Source organism: Colossoma macropomum, unplaced genomic scaffold (genome assembly GCF_904425465.1).
Source record: "Colossoma macropomum unplaced genomic scaffold, Colossoma_macropomum, whole genome shotgun sequence".
NCBI lineage: Eukaryota > Metazoa > Chordata > Actinopteri > Characiformes > Serrasalmidae > Colossoma > Colossoma macropomum.
In genome coordinates, this window is record NW_023494808.1 from 9,577,730 (window position 1) to 9,594,133 (window position 16,404).

The 16,404-nt window shown below is 42.0% G+C and overlaps 1 protein-coding gene across 1 annotated transcript in view; it reads left to right on the forward strand.

Moving 5' to 3' along the window:
* pkd1a (polycystic kidney disease 1a) overlaps positions 1-16,404 on the forward strand; it is a 182,441-nt gene that overhangs the window by 80,589 nt on the left and 85,448 nt on the right. Inside the window, 2 exon segments of the mRNA XM_036557614.1 lie at positions 7,423-7,703; positions 12,368-13,132. Of these exon segments, the coding sequence (XP_036413507.1) occupies positions 7,423-7,703; positions 12,368-13,132 (1,046 nt within the window).

Sequence of the window (16,404 nt, forward strand, 5' to 3'; positions counted from 1 at the left end):
CCTGCTCAGATATGTCCTCATCCTCCTTAACCGTCTTCTCGCTACATTAGTGATGCGACAAAGGTAATGAACTGAATTTGCACTAAATTGTCACACAAATCTCTTGAGGCTGATGTCTTATTGAAATTCGTTCTGGCTTAAATAGTACAGCAGTTACACACTAGCCACCCACACACAGGTGTTTTAAAGTAACTGCTACATCATTTAAGGTGGAACATTAGCAATGCTTCTGTCACCACAAACCACTTCGGCTAATATTACTATTACTGATAATAATAATAATTATAATTGTGAGTGATATTATTAGCAGTAAAAGTATAAATATTTAACTATTTGTTGTTCAAATAAATCCAGTAATCTTACGTTTAACAGTGGAATTATAGGTTATATTATAACAGTGGAATTAATGCTATTGTGATAGCATTATTGTTCTTGTTTAACGTGAGTAAAGTTACTGCTGTAGTGGCTAAAACACCAAAAGAAATAACCCAGAATTACTTGGAAAAAAGTCTGGTTCCATTGACTTACATTAAAAGTAAAGTAGGTTTTTTTCTTCTCCTGTAAAGTTACCATTTTGGAGATACAAGGTTTTGTTCCTGTGTTCATGCTGTGTCAGATTTTAGTTTGAATGACTCCTGCATGCAGCACATCGTGATCATCAGTCTAAGCTGATTTTACATACCTTGTATTGGGTAAGGAGACACTGGGAAAAGCAAACGTACAGTGTAACTATTTAGCCGCAAAAAATATTTGCGCTCTGAATTTAAGGATAAGTTGATAAGTTGTGGATCAGTCCAGTCAGAATTTGGTAGGAATTGAAGTTGTTCCTGTGTTTGCTTGTAATCCTGCAGCCTTGTGAAACTGCAGTCTTAGCTGTTTCCACATGTTGCATCTGTTATAATTTGGAAAAGTTAGATCGAGTTCACACTAAGCTGTTTATAAAAACACTGCTTGGAGCACTTTTTGTGCTCATATGTTTAAAAAAAGGCCTCAGATGAAGTGCACGGGGTAACCATGACAACACTGCTAGGAGTTCTTCTGAGTAGTTGAACTTCTTCAACTTTTGAAAGTGTTCTTCTCTGTCATAATAAATAATAAAAACACTAGAGGCAGCGCTTTTCTGACCGCCTTCCAGCCACGTCACATAGGGTCACTAGTAAAACATGCAGTGACGCCCGAGGAGAAAAGCCCTGGAGTGAACACAGCCATGTTTATCATTAATGTGGACGATTAACCAAGACATGTTCGGTGTCTGTAATCTGGCTTCTTTCATTTTGAGCATTGAAGCTAATGTAACTAACAAGTCGTGAAAGCTTCTACCGCACCAGGGCCAGAGTGAGGTTTGTTATAAGGGAGTATTCGGTTCAGCCCACTTTAAACTCTAACTGTATTTCTCCTGCCACACACACACACATGGAGGACCAGAGTCACCAAAATGAAAAAGAAATAAAATAAAAAAATAAATGGCTCAGTAAATTAATCAATCAATAAAAATAGTATATACAGCTTATTTTGATTGTAATTATACACATTTCCTTTTTCTGCAGTTATATATTTCTCAATTTATTTATTTCTGTTATTTATTTAGGTTTTATTAATGCCATTTTTATATTTTTGGTACCTATATTTTTATAATTTTTCACTTTATTTATTGATTCATGTATTCATTTATTTATTTTTTTATTAATTCATTTATTTTTTCATTAATTCATTTATTTAATTCTGTATTTCTTCGTTTATATGATAATGAGGGGGCGTGTTTTTCACGTTCAGGCTTAACGATCAAGACCAGGAGGACGAGAGCTGATTAAACTCTTCTTTCACCAACTCCATAAAGAGCTGCAGTGCCACAGACAGATAAACCTGCCAACAAATAACTCTCAATGGCTTCCATAGGCAGTGTGTGAGAAGGGCGTCCGAATGTCTGAGTGATCTGAATTGTGCAGAAAACACTACAGGTCGACCTCTGTATCAGCAGAGGCAGCTAAATGGACCAAACTGTCCTCACAGCCTCCAACGAACGAGTAAATAATCCACACCTGCATTTTCAGCCAGATCAGCCGAGACTCTCAGAGCTCTGACTGTCTGCTGCTCTAAACAGCCACTACTGTACTGTCTAGTCCTGAGTTACCACTGAGAGAGCAAGACATGTTCAATCGATCTACAGAGTCTGATATCGATCAACCAATAGGAATATTAAGATGCTGTGACATCATTGATTGACCCCTCTATTAGCAGACGGACAAGGAAATGCAGAAATAAATAAATATAGAAATGAATAGTTATGAAAATAAATGAATAAAAAAAGAAAAAAATGTTAATAAAGAAACATAAATAACAAAAAAACAAATACAAAAATTAGTGAGAATCATTTAAAAGTAATTAAAAACAAGCACTGCTCACTGCTGCTCATCTCACTCTGGACTCACGTGACGCTCGTTGTCATGGTAACGTCTACACTAAGCGTAATTTTGGATCGGATTACTTGTAGTGAGCATGTAAACGGAGATTTTCATCAGATTGTTGAGTAGAGTGAGCAGATAAACACCTCAGTCTTGATCTAGAATTGAAATGGATTCAATCAGATTGGCACAAATCTTTGCATGTAAACACAGACACTGTTATCTGTAAACGTGGACAAATACAGTAGTGGAGGTCTGAATTCTGTCTGTCATTTACTGTTGGGGTAAAGGCATTTTTACTGTTCCTCACTGATTTTAGTCCTGTTCGAGTGTGCCATGTCAGTCATTTTTACAGACTGTGTTCTCCCACTTCAGTAAAGATTCTGGCATCTTTAGCTTCTACAAAACGAGGCGTAGAAATAACCTCAGCTCATATTCATGCCATTCAAATCCACCTGGCAGTAAAAACACTATCCTGTTCTGTGGGAAAGGAGTTTGTTAAGTATGGAGGCAGCCAAAAAATGTGTACTTGTGTTCTCTGTGGCTAAAATCATACCGATATGTAACGTCACTGTCCCGTCTCACATGAACAGAGCAGAAAAAGTGTGCAGTGAAGTTGACTGTTAGCTGTGAATTCCCAAGCTAATGGTGACGCTGTTGATGCACTGCAGGACAGCTGATTAGAGTAAACAGAATAACAGATCAATGAAATGTTTTAACATGTTTTCCGTCTTTTCTGGAGTAAAGGCAGGGTGTAAATGGAGTAGCCCCTCCCATCTCAGTCATGTATGCATTTCTAATCCTGTGTGAATTAACCAGAAACATGACAGACATCCTGTGGTAAACTGGTATTACTCACCTCCTCATGGAAAACTAATCTTGTCTGAATAGGACTTTAGTCCTCCACTTGCTTTTCCCTCTCTCCCTCTCTCCGCGAGCCCCTTCGCCTCCTCTCTTCTCCTCACCCTTTGTCCTCCACACGCATCAGCAGCCTCCTTTGAGAGTCTCTAGACTAGACTTGTTTGCTCGACATGCTTTGTGTCTGGACCCAAGATCCATCATAGAACCCCTGTTGCCATGGCAACATGATTGATTGATGGCTTGATTGGTTGCCATGTTTTGCAACCGGGCAGATTGAGCTTTGAGATAAACACAGTACAAACAAACAAATAAACAAACTAGCTAATGCGCAAGTGATTATGCCGCAGAGCTGGATTCGTGGATTAGCGAGCTAGCTGCTGCTTCGAAACAGCTTCGACAGCAACAAAAACTACATCCGATCTGTCCAGTTTTTGGGTGGCCATGTGGACAGTATGCTCTGATTTCTTAGGCTGGCTGTACACGGTGACACTTACATGCAGCTAGTTGCATGCTGTGAGTTGCCTGCAACATAATGTCTGTGCAACTTGACAGTCACATGAAGCAATTCAACAACAATCATTATTGCAGGCACTGCATTCAGTTACTCCACTAGTTATGCAAATTAACATCTTATATTTCTGATAAAAAAAGTATCATTCTCACTATTAAGTCATCCATGAGGTGCAATTTGTGTATTTGCAGTATTTTTACAGTGGTGCTTGAAAGTTTGTGAACCCTTTAGAGTTTTCTATATCTCTGCATAAATTTGATCTAAAGCTTCATCAAATTTTCAAGTCCTAAAAGTAGATAAAAAGAACCAAATTAAACAAATGAGACAAAAATATTAGACTTGGTCATTTATTTACTGAGGGAAATGATCCAATATTACAGATCTGTGAGTGGTAAATGTATGTGAACCTTTGCTTTCAGTATCTGGCATGACCCCCTTGCGCAGCAGTAACTGCAACTAAACGTTTTCCAGTAATTGTTGATTAGTCCTGCACATCGGCTTGGTGGAGTTTTAGCCTGTTCCTGTGTACAAAACAGCTTCAGGTCTGTTATGTTGGTGGGTTTCCTCCCACTGCTTGCTTCAGGTCCTTTCCAACATTTCTATAGGATTAAGGTCAGGACTTTGACTTGGCCTCTGATACAAACCATGATACTACCACCGCCATGTTTCGCAGATAGGTTAATGTTTAATTAGCTGTCACAGTTGTGCTTGTTGTACTCAGTCTGTCCTCGAAGCACAACAAGTTGATCAAAGGCTGCATCTCGGTTGCTGCTGTAATAATTGTCATCCTTTGGATCCCAAGTGAATCTGAGCTCTATGTAAAATTCATGACCGGTGTGTCCCTAACTGTGATATGACCGCTTTATTGATACAAAAGAACACAAATTGTGGGCGACGCGGGGTAGATCAGGTGAGAGTTAGAGTTTCGGTCCAGTTCACTGCTTCAGGCTCAATATTATGCTCTGAAGTCATCTTAAATTAAATAGAAGCTCAGTTTGTTTGAGCTCAAACTGCTCCCACAAACTCTGCCTTGAATAAATATTAGTTTATGAATGTTCCTTTGTGTTGAGCCATTGATTTACATTCAACTGGATCCTAGAAAAGGCTTATTCTTCCATGCGTTCCTTTTAAAAACATGAAACCTTAATAAATCATACGGTTTTATTGTTTTCTCTCTTTAATCATTTTTCCCTCTGCTTCAGAAGAAAAGTATGCAGAAAAAAAGGCCGGAGGTCTTTGTGGGTGAACAGTGCGAGTGAGGTGGTGCTGAATTATGAGCATTACGTTGATTATTTATGCTTCAGTCGTATAATTCTTGCAAGGATACATCACTGCGGGTAGCATCATTACTGAAGATGAGCTGAGCATGACAGTGCTGTCATGGATTTGTCTCCTGAATGAACGGATGGATTGGTGCGTGGATGGATAGACGCCTCATGGCTGTGTGGCTGTAAGCGTAACTTGGTAGCTGCATGGATGCGTATAAAACACAGTCAATACTGATGACCTGCAGTTATTAATACTAGTGAAAATATTGCCGGCAGTAAATCATTAATTACTGACTTCTTTGGTCGCCGCATGGCCAGGATTTGAACCCAAGACTTACTGAAGATATAAAGAATAAAACCTTAGATGATTGAGTCAGCTCCTGTTTAACTGCAGAACGTTAATAAATAATAAAGTAATACAGGCTGAACTGGAGAACACAAAACACTGTCACGCTTAAAATAACAATAACATGTAAAATGTATCCAAACCTACCATAAAACCTTTTCTATGAAGAGAACTGATGAATACGAGGAAACATAAGGCCTCCACCTCTAGTGCTACAATGTGTATAGAACTTAAAGGGCCTATATCATGCATTTTTCTTATATTTTATTTTTTGAGTTTCACTTATAATATTTGCGTGGACATAATTTGATTTCTACATGACGTTTTCCCAACCACTCTTTATTCCTTACCCTGTGTTCACACCGGCAGCAACACGACGCGACAAAGCAGCTGGAGGTCATTCATTTTCAATGAGACCTGGCGATTTCCGGCGACAGGAGGCGGCGCGAACGTTGGTGACGTGCAGTGGGTGGAGTCAGGGATACAACAAAGTTGAGCATAGTTTAACTTTGTACAAATGAGAGCGAAGCGACATGGAGAGCATTCAGCAGCGTAGTACGCACTTTGACTCAGCCACTGTGTAACAGTACGCTCCATTTTTGGTTCCTATATAATTGTTCCTGCTAGAGATGGAATAATGGAGGCGTTGCGTTCGTCGCAAATAGACAGTAATCGCAAAGACCAAATACCGTTTTCCTCACATACTGACTGAACAGACACAGGGATTAAATAAGCACACAAGCTTCTCAGCAGGATGTTTATTTTTAGCAGGTATACATCTGATTTGTGCTTGGCATCAGTGAAACCATGGCAAACAACGGTCAGTTCGAGTTCAGAAATGCCCACAGACGATGAGCGACCAGCGATTTGGACGACAAGAGGCGCAAAGTTGCTGCTGGTGTGAATGTAGGGTTAGAATTAAACAGACTGTTTATGTTACTGTTTCTTTAAGACTGATACATATGTGCAGCATGTCATGTGCTACCCTGGGCTCATAAAGGACACTGGAGACAGGAGAAACGTCTGCAGCTGCCACTTTAACTTTATTTTCACACCAACTAATGAAACCAAACCAAAGCTGGCCATTTTTCAGTGGCTTCACAGTTAGACTTCAGTCCTTCTCTCAAAGTTGAGCATTCCAGCTCTTCAGTCTGTCACTGCTGCTGTTCGTCGTCCCTCCTCCTCCTCCTCCTCCTCCTCCTCCTCCTCCTCCTCTCCTCTCTCCTCCTCCTCCTCTCTCTCTCTCTCTCTCTCTCTCTCTCTCTCTCTCTCTCTCTCTCTCTCTCTGTTCCTTCTCTGCTCTTCTAAAGGTGCTCAGATCACCAGATCAGCATCAGCTGGCTCTCATTAAGGGCAGAGTGAGCCCCTGAGCTGAGAGGGAAAGAGAGCTCATTGCCTCCCCCTCACCAACCCCTGCTCCCCAGCTTGGCCATCAGGATCAAACGTGAGGCATAATCTAGCTGCCTCGCTGCGGAACAGGAGGCGTGTGCCGCCTACATGCCTCTCATGGCTGTTGTCATTGTCCTGCCCTCTCGTGCAGCTGACATCCTCCTCCCGCTGTCACTCGCGGCTCTTAGCGCACGAGGCTTGGACACAGCCTTCCCGCCCTCTCTCGCGGCCGCCGTCGGTGCCTGTGGGTCAGGTGACAGCCACAATATGTAAATGAGCTTTGTTCTGATTGGCTGCCCAGTATTGTGCCTCATTCAAAAAAGACTTGTGGCTGAAACACTCCTGATAACGTAAAAGTGTTTTTGTGACATCACAGAAAACGGCTGTTTTTGCATATCCATATTTCCAGATATGGACAGGGTAGTGAATATATATGGTTTGCAATTTTAACATTAAGTGAATATTTATGAATGTGAAAAGCTCACGGCTAATGGGCTCAAACTGCAACAGCGACTTCGTAAAACCCTGCACGAACTTTTTTTTTTCATCTTGCAGTTTTTTTAGTTACATGTAATATTCCTGTGCACCCCTAATATATTCATACATACTAGTTCGTTCACCTTTCACCTCTGACCTCTTTTCTAGGCTGTGGTGACCTGTGTGCCCCCATCGCTGTGTGCCGGCCCCTGGATGTCACGCTCAACAGCAGCTCCCCGTCCACTTCTGGAGCTCAGTCCTGCCCTGTGCTGCAGCAATGGTGTCCCTACTTGTCCTCCTGCCTGCCCCTCAGAAGCCCCTGCCCGCCGGACTCTTGCCCAAACTGCTCCGGGGTGGACCCCCTGCCCCCTGCAACCGTGCGTCCACGCTACCGCCTGCTCGCGGAGGTCCTATTCACACTGCCCCCCGGACCCTCCACACATGCACTGGTGAGCTGCAGCTCTGTCTGACTGTGAAAGTGTATAATCTGCTAGCTGCCATGGCTACTCCATAAAATCAAAATGTAAAAAATGATCAAATTTGGATTCTCCGGCTGCTCTCTCTTATCAAACGCGCTTTATTGTATACATTTTTGACATTCTTTGTGGGCAAGCAAGCAAGTTTTCACAGCAGGAGGTTCTAATCCCTTCTCTGTCACCCCTCATTGCTCGCTAGCAGCTCAACACAGTCACAGTGTCCTAGTTAATCTGATAACAGAGTTACAGTGGAAGATATTTTATTAGATATTATTAATTCAAAATATCTGAGTCAGTTTCCGTTCTGGCAGCCGTTCGGGGGCCTGCAGAAAGAGAAAACAAAATTCTCTATCTAATCCTCTATCAACGGATAACAACGTCTGCCCCCCAAACCCAAATCTGTCCAATTCAGCCTAATCACAGGCTGCGTTTACCTGCAAAGAATTTTGTTGACCCGATTGAATACATTCAGATTATAGATGAAGACTGAGGTGTTTATCTGCTCACTCAACTCAACAATCTGATGGAAAATCTCAGTTTACATGCTCACTATAAGTAATCCGATCCAAACTGACGCACATGCGTAGAGAACCACTCAGTGTAGACATTACCATGACAACAAGCATCACGTGAGTCCAGTCAGAGTGAGATGAGCAGCAGTGAGCAGCGCTTGTGTTTTTAATTACTTTAAAATGATGTCAGACTCAGGAAAACGTCCTTCACATACATTTAATAAAGAAGGCAGAGAGGAAGACATTGTGTCGCTATGATGCGATGCACATGAACAGAACACATTTAAACTTTCCGATTGGGAATGTAATCAGATACAGGCGTTTATATGGTTATTATTCTTCTATTTAAAGGATTATTTACAGGATTACCCACCTCGTTCAATCAGATATTCATCAGAAATTATATTCCGAATGGCCTAGTCTATTTCGATTGAGGTGTTTACGTGGACATATTTTATTCCGATTGAGCTATTAGTCAGATTATTAACAGATTATCAGGCTGCATGTAAACATGGCTACTGTCATGCCAGTGCAAATGCAGCAGAACGGTTAAATATTTGTAAAGAAAATAATTCTTCAGTAGATCTGGAAGTTTCTATGAGCTTCTAGGATGCTCGGACATTTTAGATGTCTGTTTATTAAGCATCTGCCACTGGGTTTTCGTATAAAACCTTGACTGAGTCCTAATTGAACAGTAGATAACTCTCCTTTTACTAAATTTGGCTGCACCACAAATCCTTTAGTCAGGCCTTAACTTACTACTGTGCACGTCGCTTTAACATGATGATAACATGTTCAAATCCAATCTATAAACCTGCTACCATGGAAACACAACAGCAGCTTGCGCTGACTTTTTCCATGGAGAAATATCAAGTATAAAAGAGAACATTGTGTACAAGTTGAACTGAGTACTTGTAGCCATTGTCTGAATTAGTTCATATTTCTTTGCAACAACCAAATATGCAGCTTTTTTAAATGAGGGTTTCTGGCCAACAGACACAGCAGCAGCATCAGTTTAGATGTTTGAGCAGCTGCTGAGTCTCACTGAGCTGGAGCTGTGGGTGCTCAGCTTCATGTTCAGAGCTAAAACCAGGGCAATGATTAGAGCTGTGAGTAAAATCACAGCGTATAGCATTTAGTGTTTTTAGCTTAGGCATGGTTTTAGTCTTCTTCGTGCTTTCTAAATGGTTTCTGTTGGTTTCCCCAACACTTACACCTGCTTAGGGGGAGGTGTAAACATTTAGTAGATACTAAGCTTAATGTTAAAACTAGTTTCGGTGGTGCAACTCGTTTTGATTTAGTAATAAAATAAAAAGTAAACTTAGGTCCAATACCATTTCTTATTTTCACCCCTCCCTCTTGTTTTTTCTTGTTTTGAGCATCACTTTGCCCCTTGGAACTGAGTTACTTGGGGTAGTGGTTGAAATCTTCCCTCTGAAATGAGACCCTCAAATAAAGGACATTACTTCATTAATAGCTACCAGCGCTGCTCTGTAGGTGACCCTGCCAGTCTGCAGTGACAGCAGAGGAGGGTAAAGTTCAGCTCCTCACTGCTGGGCTTTAGTTACATTTAGGGAATCATATGCTTTTAAAGAGGGGGCAATTATTTATTATCACCCACCCCTAATTCTTCAGTGATATGAAGCTGAAGTTGGCTATTCGCCAGCGTCTCATTCAGATTTTCCTGTTCCACCTTAAAGCAGGAGCAGCAGTTACATTCTGCCGCTTCAGGCGTCAGAACTGCTAGACTATTTAAGGTGGAAAGAAAAGTTAAGCTAGCTAGCTACCGAGACATTAGCATGCTATTAGCGATATTTTGTGCTTGTTATGAAGAAACAACCATAATACACTGAAACGACATTAAGATAATACAATGCTTATCATCATTTTTAACAGAGAAAATTCTCACATTTGTGGGTTTCTTTGGTCGCTCGTTCAGCCGTCTGGCCAGTTTTCTTTTTCTCTCATATCACTCTGTTTGGAGTGTGTATCTGAAAATCCTCCGTTTGGAGGGCCATGTAGCCCTAACACTTCACCCTCCCCCTCTATCTCCACAAAAATCGGGACACCCTACCCCCAGACGTGAACATGCAAAACGGAGGGGTAAGGGGTAAGGGGTGAGAAGGGGTTGGGCCCTGCGTTTGAGCTTTAGTACAGCTGCTGCAGCCGACGCCTTTTGCTTTCAGCTGGTTTAGAATTCTGCAGTCCTGATTGAAACATTCCTCCGTTGTTCTGATTCTAAATGTTCTACTTTGTTCCCTGAAGAACCCTCATATGTTCTCTTCCGCTAAACTGTAACTGAGCAGAAGAGAGCATGAATAGGAAACATTGGTGCTTTTCAGCACAATATAATCCTTCCAGAAATTGCATTTCATTTTCAGTCTGGTGTTAATTACCACCCCTGACCCACCCACTGTTTATAACAGTGTTATGCTAAAGTACTAAATAATCCATTTGGGAAGTGGGATAATCATATACAGCGTGTAAAACGCTGCTGCTGTTTACTTTAAGGCAGAAATGTAGCAGTTAGTGGAGGTATGTGAATTGGAAAGTGAAGAACTGTTTTCAGCTTATTGCATTTGAGGTTATTGTAGTTTTTTCTTGGAATACATTTGACTCTAGCAGTACAGTGAATGAATGAAACATATCAAACCATATATGCTGTTGACTTGAAAGATTCTTCAACATTAACATTAGTCTCATTGGTAAGTTCACTTTTCTGGATTGCAGTATTTTAGCTAAGGCTTTCGTGCAACTAGTTGTATGAGTTGTATAAATCGCCTGCAACATGATTTCTGTGCAGCTTGACAGTCACACGAAGCAATTCAGAAACAAAGTTGCATGCAACACATTCAGTTACGTCACTAAACCAAAGTAGCAGCTCGTGTTTTTTTATTCATTAGCATAGAGCTCTTTATTATATATTTGAGTTTTCTTATCTGTTGTTTGTATGTTAATTTTGAAAATGAATATTTAAGTATCCATTATGGTTGTAGCCTCCTTGATGTCTCACTCATTCTTTTCTGGAAGTTCACTGAAGATCTCGGTTTCCACGTCTGTAATAAATTTCATCATTTGAATTCCAAATGAATCTGACCTCTGTGTAAAATGAGGAGACATCAAGAGAGGAGACAATGAGTCTAGCTTCCAATCTTGAGTCAGTTAGGGTGGGGTGAGGGGTCTCCTTTTCAACCACCCAATAAACCACCTTCTGTTTAATTCTCTTGTCTACAATCAACGGTTTAAACGTATTGCATGATGTGTAATCAGTTTTATGATTGGCTGTTTCATGAAACTTGCTTCACGTTGTAGAGATGCTTGCAACGGCTCCAAGTTGCAAATTAGTTGCAAGATGCTTTACATTATACAGCTCAATTGCAGGTTAGGGTCTCTTTGTTTAGACCACTACAGTCAACTATAGAGTATCTACAAATCTTCAAATTGTTACCAAACTATCTGTTGAAACTCAGTTGATTCTAAACAGTGGTGGGGTTAGCGTTTGGATTTGGACCAGGGTTAGGGCTAGGACCAGAGTAAGGGTTGGGTTTAGGTTTTTGGTGGAGGTTAAAGCTAGGGTTAGGATTAGAGCTAGGTTTAGAGTTAAAGAAAATCATGGTCAGTTTAGTAGGTATTTAGTTGAATGTAACTTGAAAGTAAGTTAAGTATCTACAAAGCATCCAAAGTGGACCATCCAAACAAAGTGTTACCCAATTCAGTTTTGTGTAGGTTTCAAGCAACTTAAGTTGCATTAAAAGTGTAAAGCCAGCCTAATAATTGGATTGTCAAAAGATTAAAATAATGAATCATGAGACTGCAGTTGCAGATCATTAAAATCATGCCATTAAAGGTGCTGAAATGAAACAACTTTTTAAAAATATACATATGTTAAATGGTTTCTTATGTAAAAACGTATGTAAATAAAGTTACAGTAATGTTTCTGAGTAATTTTTGGAGGTGAAGAAAGTCAGTGAGTCAGTAGGCAGTGCCAGGTGGTTTTTAGACCTGAACTAATAAAATCGATTCCCGGGTGCTTTCCTTAACTGTGTTTTGTAACTGTAAACTCTAATTTCCACTTCTCCATTCTTTCCTGCTCTTGCTGCACTGACCCATGTGATTTCCACTCAGGTCCAGAAGGAGCTAGAAGACCTGCTGGTTGCCCCGGGTGACTTCATCGCCCTCCAGCACGATGCTGGGCCCTCCGGTCTACTAAGCTGCTCTCCTGACCCTTCGTCGCCATGGAAACAGAGCTTCCTGGTCCTGAACCGCTCCGATTGGCTGCACGCTAATGAAACTCTGGAGGCGGGCGGAGATGGAGAGTGGGTGGAGGAGTCCGTGTGCCAGATTAGGGTGCTATATGTGGGGCAGAATGAAACCAAACTGCAGGGTCCATTTCTCAAGTCTGGGCTGCCCCAGCCTGGCAACTACAGCCTGGAAGTGACACTGGACGATCCTGACTTTCCTGTGAACGCTTCCTGTCCCATTCACGTCATCCCACCTTTGGGCCTCACCGTGGTCCATCCGGCCAATCAAAATGGGACGGTCTACTTTCTACCCAATCAGACGTCAGTCCTGGTCAAAGTACGCTCTGAACACAGTGCTGTGACTGGCTGGCAGGGCACCAATAAGACCGAGCCGTTCCAGCACTCATGCCCACCGGCACTGGTCCCCAAAGTGCCAGAATGTAGAACACCCGACCCAAACAACGACACCCTCTTCGCCTGGCTGGATCTTCAGCTGGGCTCCACCCCCGGGCAGACCAGCGTGGTGCTGCATGCCCAGAGCGAGGTGACTGAGGCTAGGCTGGAGATTCAGGCGAAGGTGGAGGAGCCGCTGCGAGGCCTACTCGTCCAGCCCCATCCCAGCCAAAGGGTGCTGATGGAGTCTGTAGTGGTAAGATGACCAGAGATGGTCTTATCTCTTCAGTACCCTGCGAAACAGTATTTGTTATAGTAGCAGTGGGCAGCATACCAGTTCATCTGTATGGGTCAAAAAGGTTCCTCTGGTATGAGGTAAAGCACAAATCAGTGCAAACGATGCAACATACAAACAGTGCAGACCACACTAACACTATCCCATGTTGCTGAGTCGCTGAGTCAGGGATGTTTCAGTCCTGTTTCAAACGAAAAGGAAACACAGCAGATCTTCAGTCACCTCCAGCTGTCTAGTCTGTTTCATCTGAAGTAGTTCACTTTGTTTTCGAGACAGCAGACAAAAAGGAATGACCGGTCTTTTGGGGTTACAGTATCCTAACACATAACCTAACGTAGACACCAGGCCAGTGAGGCCTGGCTGAGGAGCTGCCTGACTCATCAAACAAGCCGTGGACCAGCTGTGTTTGAAGGCACATGTGGAAATCAACACTATATGTATATACACACATACACACACACACACACACATTTTCTAAACTGTTTATCCTTGTGGGTTGCAGTGTGTGTGTGTGTGTGTGTGTGTGTGTGTGTGTGTGTGTGTGTGTGTATACACAGTGGTGTGAAAAAGTGTTTGCCCCTTCCTGATTTCTTACTCTTTTGCATGTTTGTCACACTTAAATGTTTCAGATCACCAAACAAATTTAAATATTAGACAAAGATAACACAAATAAACACAAAATGCAGTTTATAAATGAAGGTCTTTATTATTAAGGGAAAAAGAAATCCAAACCTACAGGGCCCTGTGTGAAAAAGTGATTGCCCCTAAACCTATTAACTGGTTGGGCCACCCTTAGCAGCAACAACTGCAATCAAGCATTTGCGATAACTGACAATGAGTTTTTTACAGCGCTGTGGAGAAATTTTGGCCCACTCATCTCTGGCCCACATTGGAGGGTTTCCGAGCATGAACCGCCTTTTTAAGGTCATGCCACAGCATCTCAATCGGATTCAGGTCAGGACTTTGACTAGGCCACTCCAAAGTGTTAATTTTGTTTTTCTTAAGCCATTCAGAGGTGGACTTGCTGGTGTGTTTTGGATCATTGTTGCAGAACCCAAGTGTGCTTCAGCTTGAAGCACACAGATGGCCAGAGGTTCTCCTTCAGGATTTTTTGGTAGACAGCAGAATTCATGGTTCCATTTACCACAGCAAGTCTTCCAGGTCCTGAAGCAGCAAAACAGCCCCAGACCATCACACTACCACCACAATATTTTACGGTTGGTATGATGTTCCTTTTCTGAAATGCTGTATTACTTCTACGCCAGATGTAATGGGACATATACCTTCCAAAAAGTTCAACTTTTGTCTCGTCAGTCCACAGAGTATTCTCCCAAAACACTTGGGGATCATCAAGATGGTTTCTGGCAAAACTGAGACGAGCCTTTATGTTCTTTTTGCTCAGCAGTGGTTTTCGTCTTGGGGGTCTGCCATGCCGGCCATTTTTGCCCAGTCTCTTTCTTAAGGTGGAGTCATGAACACTGACCTTAACTGAGGCAAGTGAGGCCTGCAGTTCTTTGGATGTTGTTGTGGGGTCTTTTGTGACCTCTTGGATGAGTCGTCGCTGCGCTCTTGGGGTAATTTTGGTTGGCCGGCCACTCCTGGGAAGGTTCCATGTTTTCGCCATTTGTGGATAATGGCTCTCACTGTGGTTCGTTGGAGTCCCAAAGCTTTAGAAATGGCTTTATGGATCTCAATTTCTTTGTTTCTCATTTGTTCCTGAATTTCTTTGGATTGCAGCATGATGTCTAGCTTTTGAGGATCTTTTGGTCTACTTGACTTTGTCAGGCAGGTCCTATTTAAGTGATTTCTTGATTGAGAACAGGTGTGTCAGTAATCAGGCCTGGGTGTGGCTAGGGAAATTGAACTCAGCTTTCCAAAGATGTGATAAACCAGTTAATTTATGGGGGGCAATCACTTTTTCACACAGGGCCCTGTAGGTTTGGATTTCTTTTTCCCTTAATAATAAAGACCTTCGTTTATAAACTGCATTTTGTGTTTATTTGTGTTATCTTTGTCTAATATTTAAATTTGTTTGGTGATCTGAAACATTTAAGTGTGACAAACATGCAAAAGAATAAGAAATCAGGAAGGGGCAAACACTTTTTCACACCACTGTATGTGTGTATATATTTATATATATATATGTATGGTCAGGACCCCCATGGACCCTCACAGAGCAGGTACTATTTGGGTGGTGGATCATTCTCAGCACTGCAGTAACACTGATGTGGTGGTGGTGTGTTAGTGTGTGTTGTGCTGGTCTGAGTGGATCAGACACAGCAGTGCTGCTGGAGTTTTTAAACACCTCAGTGTCGCTGCTGGACTGAGAATAGTCCACCAACCAAAAATATCCAGCCAACAGAATCCTGTGGGCAGCGTCCTGTGAGCACTGATGAAGGACTAGAGGATGACCAACACAAACTGAGCAGCAGCAGATGAGCTATCGTCTCTGACTTTACATCTACAAGGTGGACCGACAAGGTAGGAGTGTCTAATAGAGTGGAGAATGATCCACCACCCAAATAGTACCTGCTCTGTGAGGGGCCATGGGGGTCCTGTCCACTGAAGAACAGGGTAAAAGGGGGCTAACAAAGTCTGCAGAGAAACAGATGTACTACAGTCTGTAACTGTAGAACTACAAAGTGCTCCTGTATAGTAAGTGGAGCTGATAAAATGGACAATGAGCGTAGAAAACATTTATATATATATATATACATATGGTGATATGTACTGAATCAGAATAATTAAATTTTATTGTCATCTAAATTTTTGGCCACAGCTGTAGGTTATACAGCTGTTTCCCAATTCCGGTCCTTGACCGCCAATACCCTTCACAGTTTTAGGTTCAGTTTTCTAGGAATGTACCAATATGGAATTTTGTGGCCAAGCTCTTCAGCATGGGGATCTTTATCCATCAGTTGGTTAGATGCTTCAATGGACTGCTCATCATGTTTACAGCGCTTGCTCTTTACTGGTCAGATTTAAAGTGCGGTCACTGAAAAACAAAATGAAACCAGACCACTAAGTGGAAATTGAATGTTTGAGCTTTCGTTCGGTGACGCAAGTGACAGTTGCCCAAACTGAGTCTCCTGTTTTTTCCAGACTTGCAGACATGCTGACTGAAAATGTGCATTGCAAGTAGGTCCAAAGGGTCAAAGGGCTGTCTGATCCTGCCACTCGTCTAGGCTGTTAGAGGAAATAATGCAGACTTTTATTGAATGCAGAGCTTCCAG